The sequence below is a fragment of the Austrofundulus limnaeus genome, unplaced genomic scaffold (assembly GCF_001266775.1).
Source record: "Austrofundulus limnaeus strain Quisiro unplaced genomic scaffold, Austrofundulus_limnaeus-1.0 Scaffold670, whole genome shotgun sequence".
In the NCBI taxonomy this organism is placed as follows: domain Eukaryota; kingdom Metazoa; phylum Chordata; class Actinopteri; order Cyprinodontiformes; family Rivulidae; genus Austrofundulus; species Austrofundulus limnaeus.
In genome coordinates, this window is record NW_013953072.1 from 137,656 (window position 1) to 155,950 (window position 18,295).

An 18,295-nucleotide genomic window follows, 5' to 3' on the forward strand; every position below is an offset into this window, starting at 1 on the left:
CCTCCAAGAGACTTCTTCAGTCTGAGAGTTTCAGGTGAACTCAGCCTTATAAGCTCCGCCTCCACATGGACAAACAAGTCAACCCATTCTCACTCCCACGTTGTCACATATTGACGCTTTTCCAAAGTTCCCTCTGTGTCCAATTTTGACGTGTCGCATAGGCCCTTTGCATCATTTTTTTGATGAGATGGGGCGGGATCTGTTGTCATAATTTCAGAAAGTGTAGAAAATGCACAAAAACTACCGTCCCAAAGCGTAAAATTACCTTTATTCACTGTAGACTTCCTGTCCCTGACCCTATACCTAAAATTAACCTTTTTTAGAAAATGTAGGAAATTCACGTCAACTACGTGTTCCAAAGCCTAAAATTACCTAATATTTACAGTAGACATCCTATCCCTGACCCCAGTCCCTAAACTCAACCATTAATCCTGATCCCTCATGTTAACCTCAGACCCCCGACCCAAAGACCCCTGGTGGCACAACCCGGAAAAGCCGCGGGCGTCAAGGACTGACGCGAGGGGGTCACCTGACGCATCAAAATAAGACGCAGAGGGAACTTTGGAAAAGTGTCAATATGTTGACGAGTCGGGAGTGAGAATGTGTTAAACAGGTTGGTCACATGTAAAACAGGACCATCACCTAACAATAGGCTTGATTAGCTCTATTGTTCATAGAGGGTCATGTGCTCCATCACCTGACTTATTGGTTTGGATGCTTCGCTGTGGTTATTTGGTGTTTTGTTATATGTATGTAGTGAATGCAGGCGGGGTTCAGCGTCCCCTTGTTTTATTCTGTTTTTCCCTATTTGTGTTGAGTTCACCTGAAACTCATCAGACTGAAGAAGTCTCTTGGAGGAGAGATGAAACATTTCACTAAAGAAGAACCATCCAGAGGACCTACTGATTTTTTTTATTTTTGTTTTATATTAGTGAGTTATTCTTCATCCATAGAGATGAGTGTTCGTGTGCTGAATTAGAGCCTTCTAGAAGAAGCGTTTAATTTATTTTGAATGAACGAACGAACGGTGTTTTGGTTTGAGTCTGCCTGAGGTAACAGTTTCTCACAGTTTCTCAGACACGTCTCAACACCTGCACCAAACATACTCATGTTTTCATCCTTATCTTGTTCTTCTCACTCTGCTCGACGCTCAGTTTGAGCGTACTCTGTCTGAACGTTGGTTCATCAGTCTTGCTTCCATGTTGCTGCAGGAAGGAAGTCTTCGCGGAGTCCCTCCAGCCGCTTTTCTGGGCTGAAAACACCTTGCTGGGTTTTCAGCTCCTGTTCCAGCAGCTTTTTTCTCTGCAGCAGCTTTTTGCTTTAATCTCTAAAATGAAACTTTCCAAAGTTCGATTATAATTTCACACAACTGAAGCTATTCAACAAGCAAAGCTTCAACAACTAGTGTCTTCAGTTCACAACCACTTGAGTGTTGTTAAAAGGAAAACTGATGCAACACAGAGGTAAACAGGACCCTGTTGCAGCATCTTCTATTTGCAGGTAATTCAGTTGAATATAGGTTGAAAAGGATTTACGAGTCATCATATTCTGTTTTTATTTGTTTTACACAACATCCCAGCTTCAATGGGATTGGGTTTGTATGATTCATTCAAAGATTAAATCAGTTCTTTAATTGTGAAATATTTTGAGATGTGTTAATTTTTTTGATGATTTAAGAACTGGTTGAATATTTTTATATTTCTTTTGGAGACAGACACAGAACCTCCTCTGAGCTGGAGAAGATGAGGTGTCTGTGCTGCCACTAAAGTTTCTGACCTCATCAGATGTTTTGATCTATTTGTTTTTCTTCTGTTGTTTAGATAAGTGTTGTAAGGATCCAGCAGTACAACATCTAAAATAATCAAACAGCAGGTAAATCCATTTTTTTAATTTAAAGGATAAAGAATCACACAGAAACGCTGTCATCCTCCATCTCATGTTTCAAAATTAAATTAAGTAAATTAAGTAATCTTAATCTTAAGTAATATTATTAACTTCAACAATACATTTCAATCTGTTACTGATCAATAAATCTGATCAAGTGTCTCTTTTAACTTTGCTTTACACTAGTAGTGACCCAATACAAACATTTTTACAAATATTCATACATAATATCCCAATACTCAGGACCAATTCCAGTACCTGTATTGTTACTGGTATCAATACTCAGCTGAATGTGTTCCAGTTTATATTTCAAGTGAAAAAGTTTGTCACTTCCATGTTTAAGAAAGTTACCCAAGTTCACAGTAACAGTAAATACCCTGCAGTATTTTTGATTTGATTCAGTCCGAGGAGACACCTTGTTCTAAATAAATGAAATGTGTTTTTAAATTTACTGTATAATGTTTATGTTCTGACTAAGTACTCAGTAAGTTCCCTGTATTGGTGAGTACCCAAACTGAAGTACTTGGTTTGAGAAAACTGGAATTGAGACACCCCTACCTCAAAAAGCAGTAGAGCAGGTACACAAACGTGAGAAATAAGTAGTTTTAAAATAAAACACCTGAGTATAAACAATTTGAACAAAGTTATGGAAATATTTATTTAACAAAGACAGAAATACAAGAATGAAGGTACTCTGTGAGATGATCAGCTGAGTTTTATTGCAACAACAGGAAACACAGAGAACAACATCAGACTGACCCCCTGATCTCTGCTCCTGCTTCTCTGAGGCAGTCGAGGCCTCATATATACTGTTTAACAAACACTATTATGTCTTCTTAATAAAGCAAGATTTGATACAAGGTCAATGGAAAACACAAAGATAAACAAAGTGATATCTAAGAATGACTGTTGTTAGCAGATCTTGTTCTGACTTTAATCATTCTGTCTGCAGATGAACARCATGTCATGAAAACCTAGGTCATTAAAGGATGTCATGAATTACTTACTTAAACATAAAAGTATTAGTTCCATCACAAACATAATATGACATTAGTTTTAAGTGACACAAAGTAGAAAACCCACTCACGCAAAAAAATTGGTTTGGGCTCTTGTCTCTCTTCCTCTTTTGCTTCAGGTAATAACAGATAACAGGATTTCCTGTTTTGTTTCTTATTTTCCTGTAGATGTTGAACTATTGAGGCAATTCCTGCACATCATGCAGGCTCGGCCTGAACAGATACGTGAAGATGAGGCCTAAATCCCTGTAGAAAAAGTGGATATTTGACATACCTTTGTACCTTTGTGGAAACCTGTGAGTGCATCTGAACCAAGAAGATTTGTGAGCCCCTGGCAGACTTGGTCTCTCCCTCCACCACACCTAGCTAAAAGTTATCTGAAAGAAGTTATGTCGAAGTTCCTGTTTCCCCACTTCTGCTTGTATCACTGGTTTCCAGAAAAACAACAATCACAAAACAAGCTGCAACAGCTTTGAGCTACAACTAAATATTGTCTTGAACACAAATGTATTAAATGTCAGAAAAAAAAGAAAAGTTACATTTACAGGAGAAACTGATTGTGTTGCTTCGAAACAGGTTGTGTTATTGCCTGGCCTCTGGTCGGAGGGGGACCCCAGTCGGGTGAGCCACAGTTGGTTTTAGAGAGGAGGCTTGCCTCTGAAGAGGGGGAGGGAAGGACTATAAATGCAAACATGGGATGAGACAGAGACACAAGGCAGAGGGACAGGGACACAGGTGGAGGGGAAGAGCAAACACCCGAAAGCTTTATGACACCGGGATGAAGGACAATTAAAAACAGAAAGTAGAACTGAGGAGGGTATATTTCTTCAACTTCAGTTTTTCTTCCACCAGAGTCAAATCATCCATCAGACTCACTTCTGTCTGAAGACAGTGTTAAAAAAGATGGACACGTCTTCTTCTACTGTCAAGGATGGAACCGTGGCTTCAGATGGACACAGGTTTGCCCAGAACGGGAGCGACCCCAGAGGAAAGCCGCAGGATGACAGGAAGGTGGGACTGGGAAAGAAGGTGACCCTGTTCAGAGGGATCTCCATCATCGTCGGGACCATCATCGGAGCCGGGATCTTCATCTCCCCAAAGGGGATCCTGAAGCACTCGGGCAGCGTGGGGATGTCTCTGGTAGTTTGGATTGCCTGCGGGGTCCTGTCTCTTTTTGGTGAGTTGATCTGCATGTTTCATGAAGAACAGATGTGAACGTGTGGACAGGTTCACAAAGACTCAGTTGTCCTTCAGAGAAAGGGATTAACTATGCCAAACCATGAAAATAATGCATTTTTGCTTCACCGTTCACACAGGAAAATACTGTATATTCAGGAGATGAAAGCTAAGAATTCTGGTTTTTGATACTTTTATATAAAATATTTTGATTTACAGTTATATTCTCCATAGAAATGCACTGACATTGTTTAAGTCCTTCAGAAACATTGTTCTCCCACAAGAAACTGACTTGATTTCATCATCTTTTATGCTACTTTTAGTTTTTAGCAATAATAATTCTGTAAATCTTAGCTTTTAACAACCATTTTAGCTATTTTTAGCCACTATTTTGTTAAATTTAGTTTTTAATAATTTAAAATGTAATCTATTGTTTTGCTACTATTAGCTTTTAACTACACATTTGCTAATGGGGACCTTCAGTCAGGCTATCTTTAGAGCACGAGTCACATGACTCTGTCCGCTCGACACTGATGTCGTTACAAACTCTTGTACCGTCCAGCTATGTTTAAACTTAAATTCAGGGAAACAGCATCAAACTCCACCAGGACGACCACAAAACCTTTGTAACAATTTTGCTCACTGTCCAAATCTGTTGAAGACCATGACCCTCCCGACCTTTCACCTGAACCTGCCTGTGGTTCCTGTCGGATGGGTCAAAATTAGCTCTAGGAACGTCTGTTTCTGTTAACACCGACTCTCTGTAGAACCTAGAAAGTCTGTCCGATCTTTTGAGGGAGTGGCAGATAATGTATGCTTATTAGTTTTTTTTATTTATTTTTTGTTAATTTTAGCTGCATTTTTCTTAATAGTAGGGAATATTTTATAAATGATAGTTTTAACAAAGGTATTGTTATTTTTAACTACTGTTTGGTAACGTAGTATCAGTTTTGCTAGTTTGAGCTACATTTTTTTGTAATATTAGCCAATTTTACAAAACAGCATTGCCTTTCATAATTGAAGCTACTATTTTGTTTATTTTTGTTTAGCATAGGTTTTGCTATGTTTTAGCGACAGTTTTGCTGCTTTTACTTTTTACTTGTTTGAATTTTGTATTTTTTTTTCGAATTAGAGCCTGTTCTACTTTTATCCTTCAGTGTGTGTTCTGTTAGCTTTACAGCTCAGTTTTAGCTGCATCATTTAGCGCTCAGCGTTCTGTCTGTCCAGTGGTCTTTTAATGTCAGCTGTGGTCCAGATGACCAAGCATTAGGCCCTCAGTGGTCCGATCATAGACCACCTCCAGCTCAACAGACAAAACGTTACAACTGCTGTAGTCCAGTCTTTAACCTGGAGCAACATGTTAACAAGTGGAATACTGCTACTGTTTATTTTACTTTACATGCAGAGGCTCGTCTTTCAGAAGGACCTGCTTTTGAATTAGAATTAGAATATTGTGTTAAATAAGCAACAAGCTCAATGATGGTAACATCTTAATGAGTTAATATAGTTTAAAACACGTTCCAACAAGTGTTAATTACTGGATCAATGTTTGATTCTGTCAGAAATGTCAGACGTGACAGGCAGTTTGAGCACAAGACTATAACTACAGATTAAATTTGAATTATTCCAGCTCAGGTATTCCCATTGTTGGATTATGAAAGCTGATTTGTATCCCAGGTAATTATTACAGCTCATTGCTAAAAGCAGAGGTGGTGTTTTTGTACATGTGTTTGTTAGGAAAAAAAAACACATCATTGAAGCACTACATGGATTCAGACAAAATAAATCATTAGCTGAATATTTTAAATTGATGTCTTCAAACTGATTATTTATTTGAGTCATACCACTTAAAGATAGTTGTTACAGCTAAACAACTTCAGGGCTTTCCACTGAAAACTTACTAAACATGGCAATAAAGTTTAAACGGCTTTAATTATCTTCCTGTGGTTCAGGTTTACTGTCAGACTGAGGTAGCAGAAAGTAGAACATGGACCCAGTAATACTACAATACTGGCATTAATTTATGTACACGTTACAGTCTCTAAGCAGATCTGTGTTCAAATTACAAGTGTGCCACAATTATTTTAGTTTTCCTCAAGTAGGGGTCTCTGCGGTACATGTTGTCATGTGGGCGGAGACGGCCCTACTCATGATTGGTGGAGGTTTTGATGTGGGCGGAGTTGACCCTAATTGTGATTAACAAAGTTGGTGTGGGGGCAGAGTTTTCCCTAACTGTGATTGGTCAGATTAACATGTCTTGTGGGGCAACTCAAAAGAGGAAGTTATAATAGTAAAAAAAATATGATTTATTGACTGTCTGTACAGTTTAAAACAGAAGAATGGGCCTCATGCAAGAACCGTTCGTACGCACAGGAGACACGACATTAACAGAACATTTCATTCCTTTWAGCAGCTCCTTTAATTCCACAGCTGACGCTGCTAAAGAGAACAAATATTTTTTCCGGATCTCGGAGAGCAGGACTACAATGTCCAAACTCGTAAAGTTCTTCTTTTTTACTTTGCGATGTCGTTTATGAATGAACACTTCCTGATATCTGAGGCAGGAAACACAGCCTTATATGGTGTTTTTGGGCTGATGTGCAGTGCCATTTGACCTCCCAACATGATGTGTATTCTGGCATCCAAACAGTTCAATGTTGGTCTCATCTGACCAGACTATATTCTCCCAGTATTACACAGGCTTGTCTAAATGTTGTGCAGCAAACTTTAAACAAGCTTGGCAGCCAGTATCTTCATCCCAGGCAGCACAGCAAGAGGGAAAAGAATGAATATTCATGAAAAACTTGCTATAGAGTTTCATGAGCACAAATTGCCCTTGACCTTGTGTCATTGTGACATAAAAATATTCCATTACAATCATGATTCAACCAAAATTTATTCAAAAATAAACCAGATTTTCTCCTCTTAACTATTTGCAAAATGATAAATGTAGTCAAACAAAATCAAAGTGATAACATGTGGATCACTCAACTGTTTCCAGCTTCTTTATCTTCATAAAAAGTGCTGCACAACAAAGTTGTATCTATAAGCATGGCCAGTTTGATCAATGGCTGAAACAAACTCATTATTTCAGCGGCTGTGTTTTTGTACAAAAACGCTCACAGAAATCAGTATCATCAAATTAAGTCAGCGGGTTGCGTCTGTCTCAGAGAAATCTCCTTTCTGCTCTTTGTGGTGGTCTTCCAGCATCATTGATGTAGTATTGTCGGTGGTGGGATGTAACGAAGTACAAGTACTTCGTTACAGTACTTAAGTACATTTTTCATGTATCTGTACTTTACTTAAGTAGATTTAATCACAGGTACTTTTACTTTTACTCCACTACATTTTACATTGAGTATCAGTACTTTCTACTTCACTACATTTCTATAATGCGCTGCGTTACACTTTACTTTCACGTCACATTACATTTTGTTGACTTTTTTTAGTTTGAAAGTAATTGCGAGGACTATATTAGACCCTCTTTCGAGAAAAAGCGCCAAGTGGGGCACTCGGGCGGTTCCTCAGCACCTGCAGGAGCAGCATCATTCAAAGCACCGCCTGCCACACTCAAAATGGATTCAAGCATGGAGAGTCAGCGAGACGATTTGCGCCACCCATGGTCTTATTTAAAAGAGCTTTTTGAGTTAACCGGTTTTAAAAATGACTCATGGAGATTCTGATGCCAGCTTTGCCTCCCCGAAAGCATGAACTTCTAGCTTTCAAAAATTCACCGTCAAACCTCAAAAAGCATATTGAGGTAAGTTGGTAAATGCTACCTGATGCGAAATCATGTTGCAATCTTGCCAAGCTTCTTGTTCAAATGCGTCACTAGCAACAAGTAGGCTAAACATGCTTAAATTATTATAATCTAGCCTAACATGCAGGTTGCTAATGCTGCTAACACACAGGCGAGTGCGACTGCTTTTATTTTATGAAGTCAAAGGAATAAAGAATAAATAGCGCCAGATTGGATAGAAGAGGCGGGAGGCTATTTTAAAGCTTCGTTGTTAGTGTGCGTTTTATTTTCATATACTCTGCTCTGCCTTTGCCTCACAGTCCATCAGTAACTTTACGTAAATTTTGTAATGTGGTGTGAGAGTGACCGTAGTCATTTTATGTAGCCAGAGGAAGACGACACATACGTATTGTGCCATCTTGAATAGAGATGGTCTGTTGTAAACAGCTTCTGTAGCTCTTCACAATCTCCGAGCCTGGTCATTTTGTAACTTTTATTTAATGTACGTGTAAAACAATGATTGATGCCCTTATTATGTGTTTGTATTTAGTTCAGACAATTTTGCACTTTGCGATACCTATCTATGAAAAAATACATTGCTATGCAAATAAAATGTACTTAGTTTTTTGCTCCAATTAAGCAAGGGCACATGTGAAACGGCTGTTTGAAGACAGTTTAGTTGATTGAATGATCCAAATCAGCTGTGCCACCACATGGTTAGAATAAAAGCCACTTGGCCCTTTCACAGATCAGTTTGAGACTTGACCACAGCTTTAAAGGGCCCATCTCATTTAGAGTTTTTATTTTTAAGGTGTAGTGTACTAACACTCAATGTGGTTCTATATTAGTCTTATTTAGTTTGTATAAATTTGGATTAATTGAGTTTGTTTTTTTTATTCCAGAGAAAGCACAGCACTCATCTCCAGCAATACCTTGCACTAACTGCAGCCATCAAAAAGAGAGGACCTGAGTCCAGTGAAGGTGCTTCAACCAGCAAGCAGCAAAAACTAGAGGATACCACTAAGGTTTCTCAGAAGAGCACTGACCATGCAGTGATAAACTTCATTGTTCAGGGTTTGCACCCTTTTGGAATAGTGGAACAATCAGGATTTCAAAGCCTGGTGCAGCAGCTTCAGCCTAATTCCGCTGTGATGTCTCGTTCAATGGTTCAAACCAGGATCGAAAAATCTACAGCTGAAATGAAGGCAAATGTGAGGAAAGCAATGCAAAATATCAAATACTGTACATAGCCACAACAACAGATTCCTGGACTGCACATCGATGAAGCTTTGTTGGAGTGACTGCTCACTGAATAGTTCCTGACAGCCTTGAGAGATCTTCAGTAGCTCTTGCCCGCAGGCGGCTTAAAGGTTCCCACACATTTGATGCATTAGCTGGTGTCCTTAACGATATTCATATGGAGTACAACATTAGGGAGAAAATTGTAAAAACCGCTACTGACAATGGCTCAAATTTCATCAAGGCCTTTAGGGTTTATTTTATGGCCCTGACGAAAATGACAGTTTGGAAACATCCAGCGCAGGAAGTTCAGCTGAAGGCCAAAAGGCAGTGACAGTGAATGATGACGAGGAAGATGATCAGGGCGTGGATGTAGAGGCTGTTGAGGTTGCATCTCTTATGGATGAAGACGATTGTTCCGAATATCAACTGCCAAAGCATCATCAGTGTGCTTGCCATACGCTTAACCTGATCTCAACAGTGGATGCCACAAAAGCAAACTCAAATGAGACCTACAAAAAGGTTTCACGTGCAGCATCTGCAAAGTGTTGGGCGCTGTGGAACAAAAGTGGTCGGTCTACGATAGCTGCTGAGCTAATTAAAAGAGAGTGTAAACTCCAGCTCATCCGCCTTAACGACACCAGGTGGAACTCCTTGTTTCTGGAGGTGGAACATGTGTTGAGGATCATCAAGGACAGTGGAGAAGGGGCCATCAGAGCAGTTGCCATTGCACTTAAAGTGCCCATGTAAGTGACACATAATCATACATCTTTATTTTATTTTTTCAGTGAACAAGAAGTGACCTAAAACTTACACTAGTGATGTTGAAAAAAACTTAACCTGCACAAACTATTCAGTAACAAAATCAAATTATGGACATACTCTGATCACAATATAACTTTTAATTTGTAAGTTTTATGCAAAGATTTGATCAGGCTCTTTGGAAAAGTATATTAACTAATACAATGCTTTATGCTGATATAAATTACAAAGATAAATTAAATGACAATAATTTTCTGTTACAGGTTAAATCCTGCAGAGCTTGCTTTCCTGACTGAATTTGTTGCAACCATGAGCCCAATCTCCAAGGCCCTCAACATCATGCAGACAGAAGCAGATGTCCATATGGGATGGCTCATGCCCACCATAACCCTCCTGACAGTGAAGCTTGGCCACCTTCGTCTCTCCTCTAAGTTCTGTCAGCCACTGATTGATGTCATTCAAGGAAGAATACAGCGGCAGTTTGGACCCATGCTTGCTGACCCAGAACTCATCGCAGCAGCAATTCTTCTGCCTAAGTTTCGCATATCTTGGACAAGCAACGAAGACATGTTGAAACTAGGTACATGCATTCATTTGCATCTCATTTAGGTAATTAGATGAACTAAGTGTCTTCTATTTGGTATGAATAATGATTGTTGTGTTTAGGTCTGGACTACATCAAGACCCACCTGGAACAGGAGCCAGTGCAGCTTCCTGGTAACAACTCGAGCTCATCAGAGGACAACTACTTCAGTGTTATGAAGACCAACATTCAGGAGTTCCACACAGCTAGATGGGTACTTGGCCAGCAGTGCCACTACAATGGATGTTCTCAAGTCAGTCCCTGCAGTGTGCAATTTGTCGTAAAAGTTAAACACACCCTTGCCTGCCTCAGCAGCATGTGAAAGACTATTCAGTACAGCAGGACAGATTTTCTCTCCCAAAAGAGCCAGACTGGACTCAAAAAACTTTGAAAACCAACTTCTTTTGAGCTTGAACAAGAAATTCTTGTCACAATATTAAAATGTTAAGTTCATACACTGCAAAAACTGTCCATCTTACCAAGTTTTAAAACCTTATATCAGCCAAAAAGTCTTTTTGATCTTGTTTTCAGACTGATTTACTAAACAAGAACTGATTGTGTAAGAATAATCATCTTGTTTTCAGAATGTGTAAGATTATTTGTCTTGTTAGTCTGAAAATTTGACTCAAATTAAGTCAAATACTTCTGCCAGTGGAGTAAGAACATTTTACTTGGTAAGATTTTTAAAATAAGAAAAAATTGAGTCAAATCAAGTATTTTAAGAATCTATCTTACAGTAGTACAGTATTTGAGTACTTTCTCCACCACTGAGTATAGTATGGTCAAGAGAATCCATTTGGCCCATCCACAGTGAAGCATACAGGCTTTAATCTGAAGTCTGCCTCTGGCCACGTTTAATTTAAGTCTTCATTTAGACCTGGATTAGCTCTAGTCTTCCTCTAAAAAAGAAGATTATTTAACTCAAGACTAGGACAAGTCTGGGACTACTGTAATCCAAAACTAAGAAAGCTGTTTCAATAAAGCCTGGTTTAAAATGTGATTTAATCTAGAACCAGGCTTAATCCATGTACGGGAAACCGGCCCATAATGTGTCTGTTTTTCCTGTTGTTCTATGCTTAAAGCTCTCATTTAGTTTATATATTTTATTTGTTTATTTACAGTAATGTTTGTTTAATTATCACTAATTAGTGTTTACAGTTTCTATAGTGAGAAGAAACATTTAATCAATAATCATTCCTTCAGTCAGTGATTCATGCATTAGTTTGTTTGAATAACCAATGCTTGTTTTTGTTTGTTCATCTTGGAGTGAGTTATGTTGCTCTTAGAAATATATATNTTGTTGAATCTGACGTGACATGTTCGTACGAACCCTTTGTACGAACAAAAGTAAGAGAAATTTAGGAGAAGAATACGAACATGTTCTTGCATGAGAACCAATGACTCAAATAAAAATTATTGTGAACATGAAAACATAATTTAACTTAAAATTTCACGTGGCAAGCTTCTTCCTGTCTCAAATTACGACTAATATTCACATTCATATTGATTTTAGTGATCTATTTACAGGCTGGTTAGGGATGGTTTGACCAAGCCAGACTGTTACTCGTCCCTCCACATGTATGGTGTTCCAATTTCGTGCAGCTAGCTCTTTCCTTTCTCAAGTTGTGACTAAAATTAATCTAAAAAAAAACACGTTGCTTCCTGCCCAACTAGACCAAACTACTCCACGAGTAGGGCTGTCTCCGCCCACATAAAGAGCTCCACCAATCACAAGCAGGGCCATCTCCGCTCACAAGACAACATGTATTGCAGAGACCCCCATCTTGTTTTCCTTGTCACAATAATGTGAACGGAATTTTCAAAATACTTGCTAAAAGTAGCAAAAGGTTAGCTGAACGTAAAAAAAAGTTAACTAAATGTTATGGGTGGGAAAATAGTAGCTAAAAGCTAATTAAAAGTTAGAAGCAAAAGGCTAACTAAAACGATTTAAAAAAAGAACAATGGTTTTAATCAGTTTAAGAAAACTTACCTTAATCCATGAACCCTAAGCTGCTACTCTAATTTATAAATCGAAGCTTTCTGAGCTGTGGGTTTGTTGTGTGAAACACTTCTACAGTCAGCGTCACTTTGTTTTGTTCACCTTCATGAAAAAAATAATAACTTTGGCAAATTTCTTTGTTTCTCGCTAAATCGTGTCCGTGTGGCATCGTGTTGGTCAGGACCTGACAGGTTCATGGTGTCACATAGTTGTTGTGTGTGTGTGTCAACCCACATCACATGCATGTGGTCTGTGTTTGTGTGGGTCAGGTGGGCATTGTGCAGGTTTTGTGTGAAACCTTCAATAAAATCTTGCAGGTGCCCCTGTGTGTAACATCTTTCTGTGTAAATATCTCATGTTGGCTTATCAGTGCTGGGCACAGTTCCACTAAAGCACTAATAGGGGAAATAATTTCTTGATTAGTGCTTTAAGGTTTTTGCTAATTTTAAAATTTATTAGTGGATTAGCGCTTGCTAAATTTCTAAGCTAAATTTAGAAGCACTAACTGAGGTCTATAAATGTTACTGATCAACATTTATGTTAACAGCTGACAATGAAAGCTGTTGTACATTTTATTCATATGCCACTGATCCACCAGGTGACAATATATGAACCCAAATACAGAATGTCAATGATACGTCTTAAAGAGGCAATATCATGTAAAATCACCTCTTTTGAGTTTTATGTCATGTTATAATGTTATACTCTCATAAAAACATGTCCAAAGCCTTGCTCTGACTCATTCATCATGTTTGAGAAATCCTGCAGTGTTTTTATGAAGCCATGCTGAGGAGCAAAACGACAGGTGGGGACCAGAAACACCTTTTGGTACCAGAAACACCTTTTGGGACCAGAAACAACTTTTGGGACCAGAAACACCTTTTGGTACCAGAAACACCTCTGGGACGTGTCTTTAAGCTGAACTTCCTCATGGCAGAGTGCACCCCCTCACCCCTCCCCACACACCCCGCCCATGACTCCTGCAGGCTCTCGGGTCAAAGTGAAAGTGAAACCTAACTGTCTGCTTAGCTCTCCACATTAGTTCTCACTCAGTGAAGCTCTTTTCAGATTCAAAGTACCTTTGAGGAAAGTATTTTCAGATGCCAAATAAACTGCATCATAGCGCACATGCACCCCCCCCCCCCCCCCGTGACCCCCACACTGAAATGGGCAGGACAGAAGCAGAAGGTGGTTCTTAAAGAGACAGAGACCAATTTCAAGGTGTTTAGAAGAGGAAGTGATGAGAAGATATGTCCTGATGCATCTCAATAATCCAGGTAAAAAATCAAAAGGAAAAAAAATTGTATAGGTCTTCTGGACGGGTTCTTCTCTAATGAAACGTTTCGTCTCTCCTCCAAGAGACTTCTTCAGTCTGAGAGTTTCAGGCTAAATTCAGGCTTTTGAGTCCTGCCTCCATGTGACTGATACTCACATCACATGGCTATCATTGACACCTAATTAACACTTATTGTTAACAGGGGGTGGAGTGATACTGGCAATGGCCGCGCTGTAGGAGGGGGACAGCTGAAAACGGAGGCCCCCACCTCTGTTTAATGATGGACGGTCTTTCTTCACAAAAATGGCTTCTTTTACTCCTCTCTCAAACCAACGTTCCTCTCTATCAAGAATGAGAACATCCTCATCTCTGAAAGAGTGACCGCTGGCCTGTAAATGAGTGAAAACTGCAGAGTTCTGGCCATTAGATGTAGCTCGTCTGTGTTGGGACATTCTTTTGAACAGTGGTTGCTTTGTTTCCCCGATGTATAACTGGTCGCAGTCCTCCTGGCACTTAACAGCATATACAATATTGCTCTGTTTGTGCCGGGGCACCGGATCTTTGGGGTGAACCAGCCTTTGCCGTAATGTGTTTTGGGCAAAGGCTGGTTCACCCCAAAGATCCGGTGCCCCGGCACAAACAGAGCAATATTGTATATGCTGTTAAGTGCCAGGAGGACTGCGACCAGTTATACATCGGGGAAACAAAGCAACCACTGTTCAAAAGAATGTCCCAACACAGACGAGCTACATCTAATGGCCAGAACTCTGCAGTTTTCACTCATTTACAGGCCAGCGGTCACTCTTTCAGAGATGAGGATGTTCTCRTTCTTGATAGRGAGGAACGTTGGTTTGAGAGAGGAGTAAAAGAAGCCATTTTTGTGAAGAAAGACCGTCCATCATTAAACAGAGGTGGGGGCCTCTGTTTTCAGCTGTCCCCCTCCCACAGCGCTGCCATTGGCAGTATCACTCCACCCCTTGTTAACAATAGGTATTAATTAGGTGTCAACAATAGCCATGTGATGTGAGTATCAGTCACATGGAGGCAGTGCTTAAAAGCCTGAATTTAGCCTGAAACTCTCAGACTGAAGAAGTCTCTTGGAGGAGAGACGAAACGTTTCATTAAAGAAGAACCCGTCCAGAGGACGTATACAAGTTTTTTTCCTTTTGATAAGAAGATAAGTTTATTTTCTRTTTAAACATAAAAACAGCATTTTAATAACAGCTAAAGGTGACATAGATACTTTATTATGGTATAGTATTTAAATATATGCCTGAGAAACACATAACATTAGCCTTTTAATAGAGCAACAATATGTGACTCATGTTGTCTGAAAAACGTTCATGGGTTGACTGGGTTATTTTAGTGCTTTAGAATTAGGGGACCTAAATATCTGTTAGTGTTTTAGGGCTAGTGGAACTAATTTTTAGTTTAGTGCTGCCAACCACTGTGGCCTATACACAGTATACAGTATGTATGTACAATTTTAATGATTATTTTTTAATTTTGTGGGTGCAGCTTTTCTTGAGGTTCAGTCAAAAGTCCAGAAATGAAGGTAAAGAAACCTGTGTTTGATAGATTATGTCTTTGTTGTAACAAAATTTCTTGGCAACAAACTTATAAAATTGTAAAACCTGATAATTTCCTATTGAAATGGTGTCTGTGATGGACTACAGACCTGTCAGTGTCAGATACTTCAGTGGAGGCACTTGTTGTTTGTCACCAGGAAATGGGTTTCTTTATTTACATTTTTACAAACTATAAAAGGTAAATGGACTGCACTTATATGGCACCTTTCTGTCCAACCAGGATACATGAAGCTCTTTACAATCTGGGCCTTCATTTACCCATTCACACACACATTCATTCAGCACTCTAACACAGGGTGTATACAAAAAGAAACCCAAATTAACATTGTCACAGTGGCAAAACTATACATATTACAGCAGGAAGCATCGTTTCACCTAAAAGTAGACAACAAATACTTTTTGATGATACTTTATTCATGAATTTCCAGTTACGCACGAGTGAGCAGCATTGTGTTGAAATTTGGGTCACTTCATGGAGGTGACTGACTCTGATATGCAACAAAATGAACACCGACTCGTATCTTTTTCTTAGAAATTTAATTCCTTTTGTGCATTCAGGACATTTTCAAAACGTTTCACTTTCTTCACTGTCCAGGGCCCTCCACATGTCCCCCTTGTGAGGATGTGTGTTTTGTTGTCTGTGTTCTCCCTCTTGTGTCTTCCCTTTGACATTACTCATCATTTTCTCCTCAGTCTGTTTCCTGCTGGTCACCTGTTCAATTATCATGCACCTGCAGTTATTTAATTAGTTTTCTCTCAGCTGTTGTTCATATTCTCTCTTCCTCTGTCTGTATAAATACTCTTCTCTTCGGTTCATTATATGGATTTATCCCTCTGTCTTTTAGTTTTATTTTAGCTGCCCTGCCAGCTCTTTTGTTTTGTTATTTAATAAATCCTTTTTACTTAAAAACTTCATCCTCCCTCTGGACCTGGGTTCATTCCTTCACTACAACACAACACCCCTCCCCTCTCAACAAACAACTGGCATCAACCATGTTCATTTCATTGACCTGGAAAGTGAGCCACCTCCAACACGGGACCCAAATTCCAACACAATGCTGCTCAGTCATGCTTAACTGGAAATTCATGAATGAAGTTGCATCAGAAAGCATTTCTTGTCTATTTTTAAGTGAAACTATGCTTCCTGCTATAGTTTGTATAGTTTTGCTACAATGACAATGTTAAGTTGGGTTTCCTTTTTTAATACACCCTGACAGATCTCTCTAACACAGAAAGATAATTTTCTTGGAAACTAATCATTGCTTTAAATCACATTCACACACTGGCGGGACACGTCAGAGAGTGGGGGTTCAGTGTCTTGCCCAGAGATATTTCGACATACAACTGAATAGCAGAGAATTGAACTGCCAACTCTTAAATTGGAGGATGACTCCTCTAACCACTCAGCTGCAGCCATCCTGTGATGCAGCTTGAAAACAAGGGTTCTCTCACACATGGGGTTGTTCAGTCTTCTAATAAATGTTTTATAAATCTGATCTTGATGTTTAATCATCACTTTGCTGCCTCTGTGGGGTCACAGCACTTTAATATTAAGGTTCTATATAAAGGATCAGAACTAACTGTGTTCAAACAACCAACTGTGACCGAATCAAAGGTGTCCAGATCTCCTCTGAAGGTGTTTTGAAGGAAAACAGTCTGGACACACAGTGTGGGGATTCAGACCTGTATTTTACACCTTTTGATCACAATCAGAAAGTTAAAAGTTTTTGGAACAACAGCTCTGAAGATCAGCACATGCATTGTAAGAAGAACCACAGCACTGATTTTAATGTAACAACAAGTATATACGTGAATTATTGGAGGTGTCTCTACAAAAGATTATCTTTTTGGGTCCACCCGATTCAGGATGGCTGCCACAACTTCCTTTATAACAAGAAATGCCATTTAAGAGCAGTAGCCATAACTTAATTAGTAGACTGAACCCTAACAACTGATCTCTATATTTGTTTAGAATTCCAAGATGGCCGACAAAAAGAACAAGACATCTCAGTTATTTAACTTCAGTTTTAGAGTTATTAAACAAAGGTTTAGTGTCCGACAGTCATGCCTAAATCATGCTCTGATTAATAACATGTTGTTTAGTTGCCTTTAACTATTGGTGACCAGGTTTGTTGGATAAATTATCTCATGAACAACTAAACATGTTGTAGTAAAACTCTAAAATAAAGTACTGTGTTTGCACCCACAACTGATTAATTTGATTTTACTTAACTACAGCTGATTTTCTCAGCTACATTATTGAACAAAAACAAGTCCGTCAGACAAACAGATATTGAGCTAAACATTGTGTGGTAGTAGCTTACAGTCATCCCTAACATACATTCTGAATGCTAAAGGCAAAACACACAAATGACAGGTCACATCTACATTTTTTCATGTTTTTTTGAATTTATTTTAGATTTGCTGAGATAGTTTGCAACATTTTTGACTGATCTGAGTGTTTTGTTGTTGCAGGAGCTCTGTCCTATGCTGAGCTGGGGACATGTATAAAGAAGTCTGGAGGACATTATACGTACATACTGGAGTCATTTGGACCTCAGATGGCTTTTATTAGGCTGTGGGCTGAACTCATTGCAATCAGGTAAGATGTTCTTTAATGAACTCTGTTCAGCCAGACCTACAGTATAATTTACAGTGTAGTTTATTAACTGCACTAGTCAATCGTTCTCACCTCCTGTAGGAAACAGGTATTCTGTTTACTCTGTATCTAAGTGTTCTGTTAACAAAATATCTCATGAACCACTGGACTCATTTTATGAAACTCATAGTAATCACTGGATGAACGCCTACAACTGATTAACTCTTGGAGTCAACCCAATTCAAGATGGCCACCACAACTGAACAATCTTAACAAATACAACCCCAATTCCAGTGAAGTTGAGACGTTGTGTAAAACTTTGGAATGTCAGGAGCGACAAGATAAATAATTAATTAATGTACAAGTCTTAACCACTAAGTTGAAACAGAAATTATACGTTTATTCAAAAAATTAGATCCAATCTGACATCTTC

At 39.0% G+C, this 18,295-nt stretch overlaps 2 protein-coding genes across 2 annotated transcripts in view; both read left to right on the forward strand.

Moving 5' to 3' along the window:
* Positions 1-10,897, forward strand: part of LOC106531738 (uncharacterized) — a 15,386-nt gene extending 4,489 nt beyond the window's left edge. Inside the window, exons 3-5 of the mRNA XM_014027656.1 lie at positions 8,718-9,800; positions 10,080-10,396; positions 10,483-10,897. Of these exons, the coding sequence (XP_013883110.1) occupies positions 9,454-9,800; positions 10,080-10,396; positions 10,483-10,721 (903 nt within the window). The 5' untranslated portion in view covers positions 8,718-9,453 and the 3' untranslated portion in view covers positions 10,722-10,897. The remainder of the gene's footprint in view (positions 1-8,717; positions 9,801-10,079; positions 10,397-10,482) is intronic.
* Positions 3,611-18,295, forward strand: part of slc7a11 (solute carrier family 7 member 11) — a 76,715-nt gene continuing 62,030 nt past the window's right edge. The window contains exons 1-2 of the mRNA XM_014027655.1: positions 3,611-4,077; positions 17,739-17,865. Of these exons, the coding sequence (XP_013883109.1) occupies positions 3,804-4,077; positions 17,739-17,865 (401 nt within the window). The 5' untranslated portion in view covers positions 3,611-3,803. The remainder of the gene's footprint in view (positions 4,078-17,738; positions 17,866-18,295) is intronic.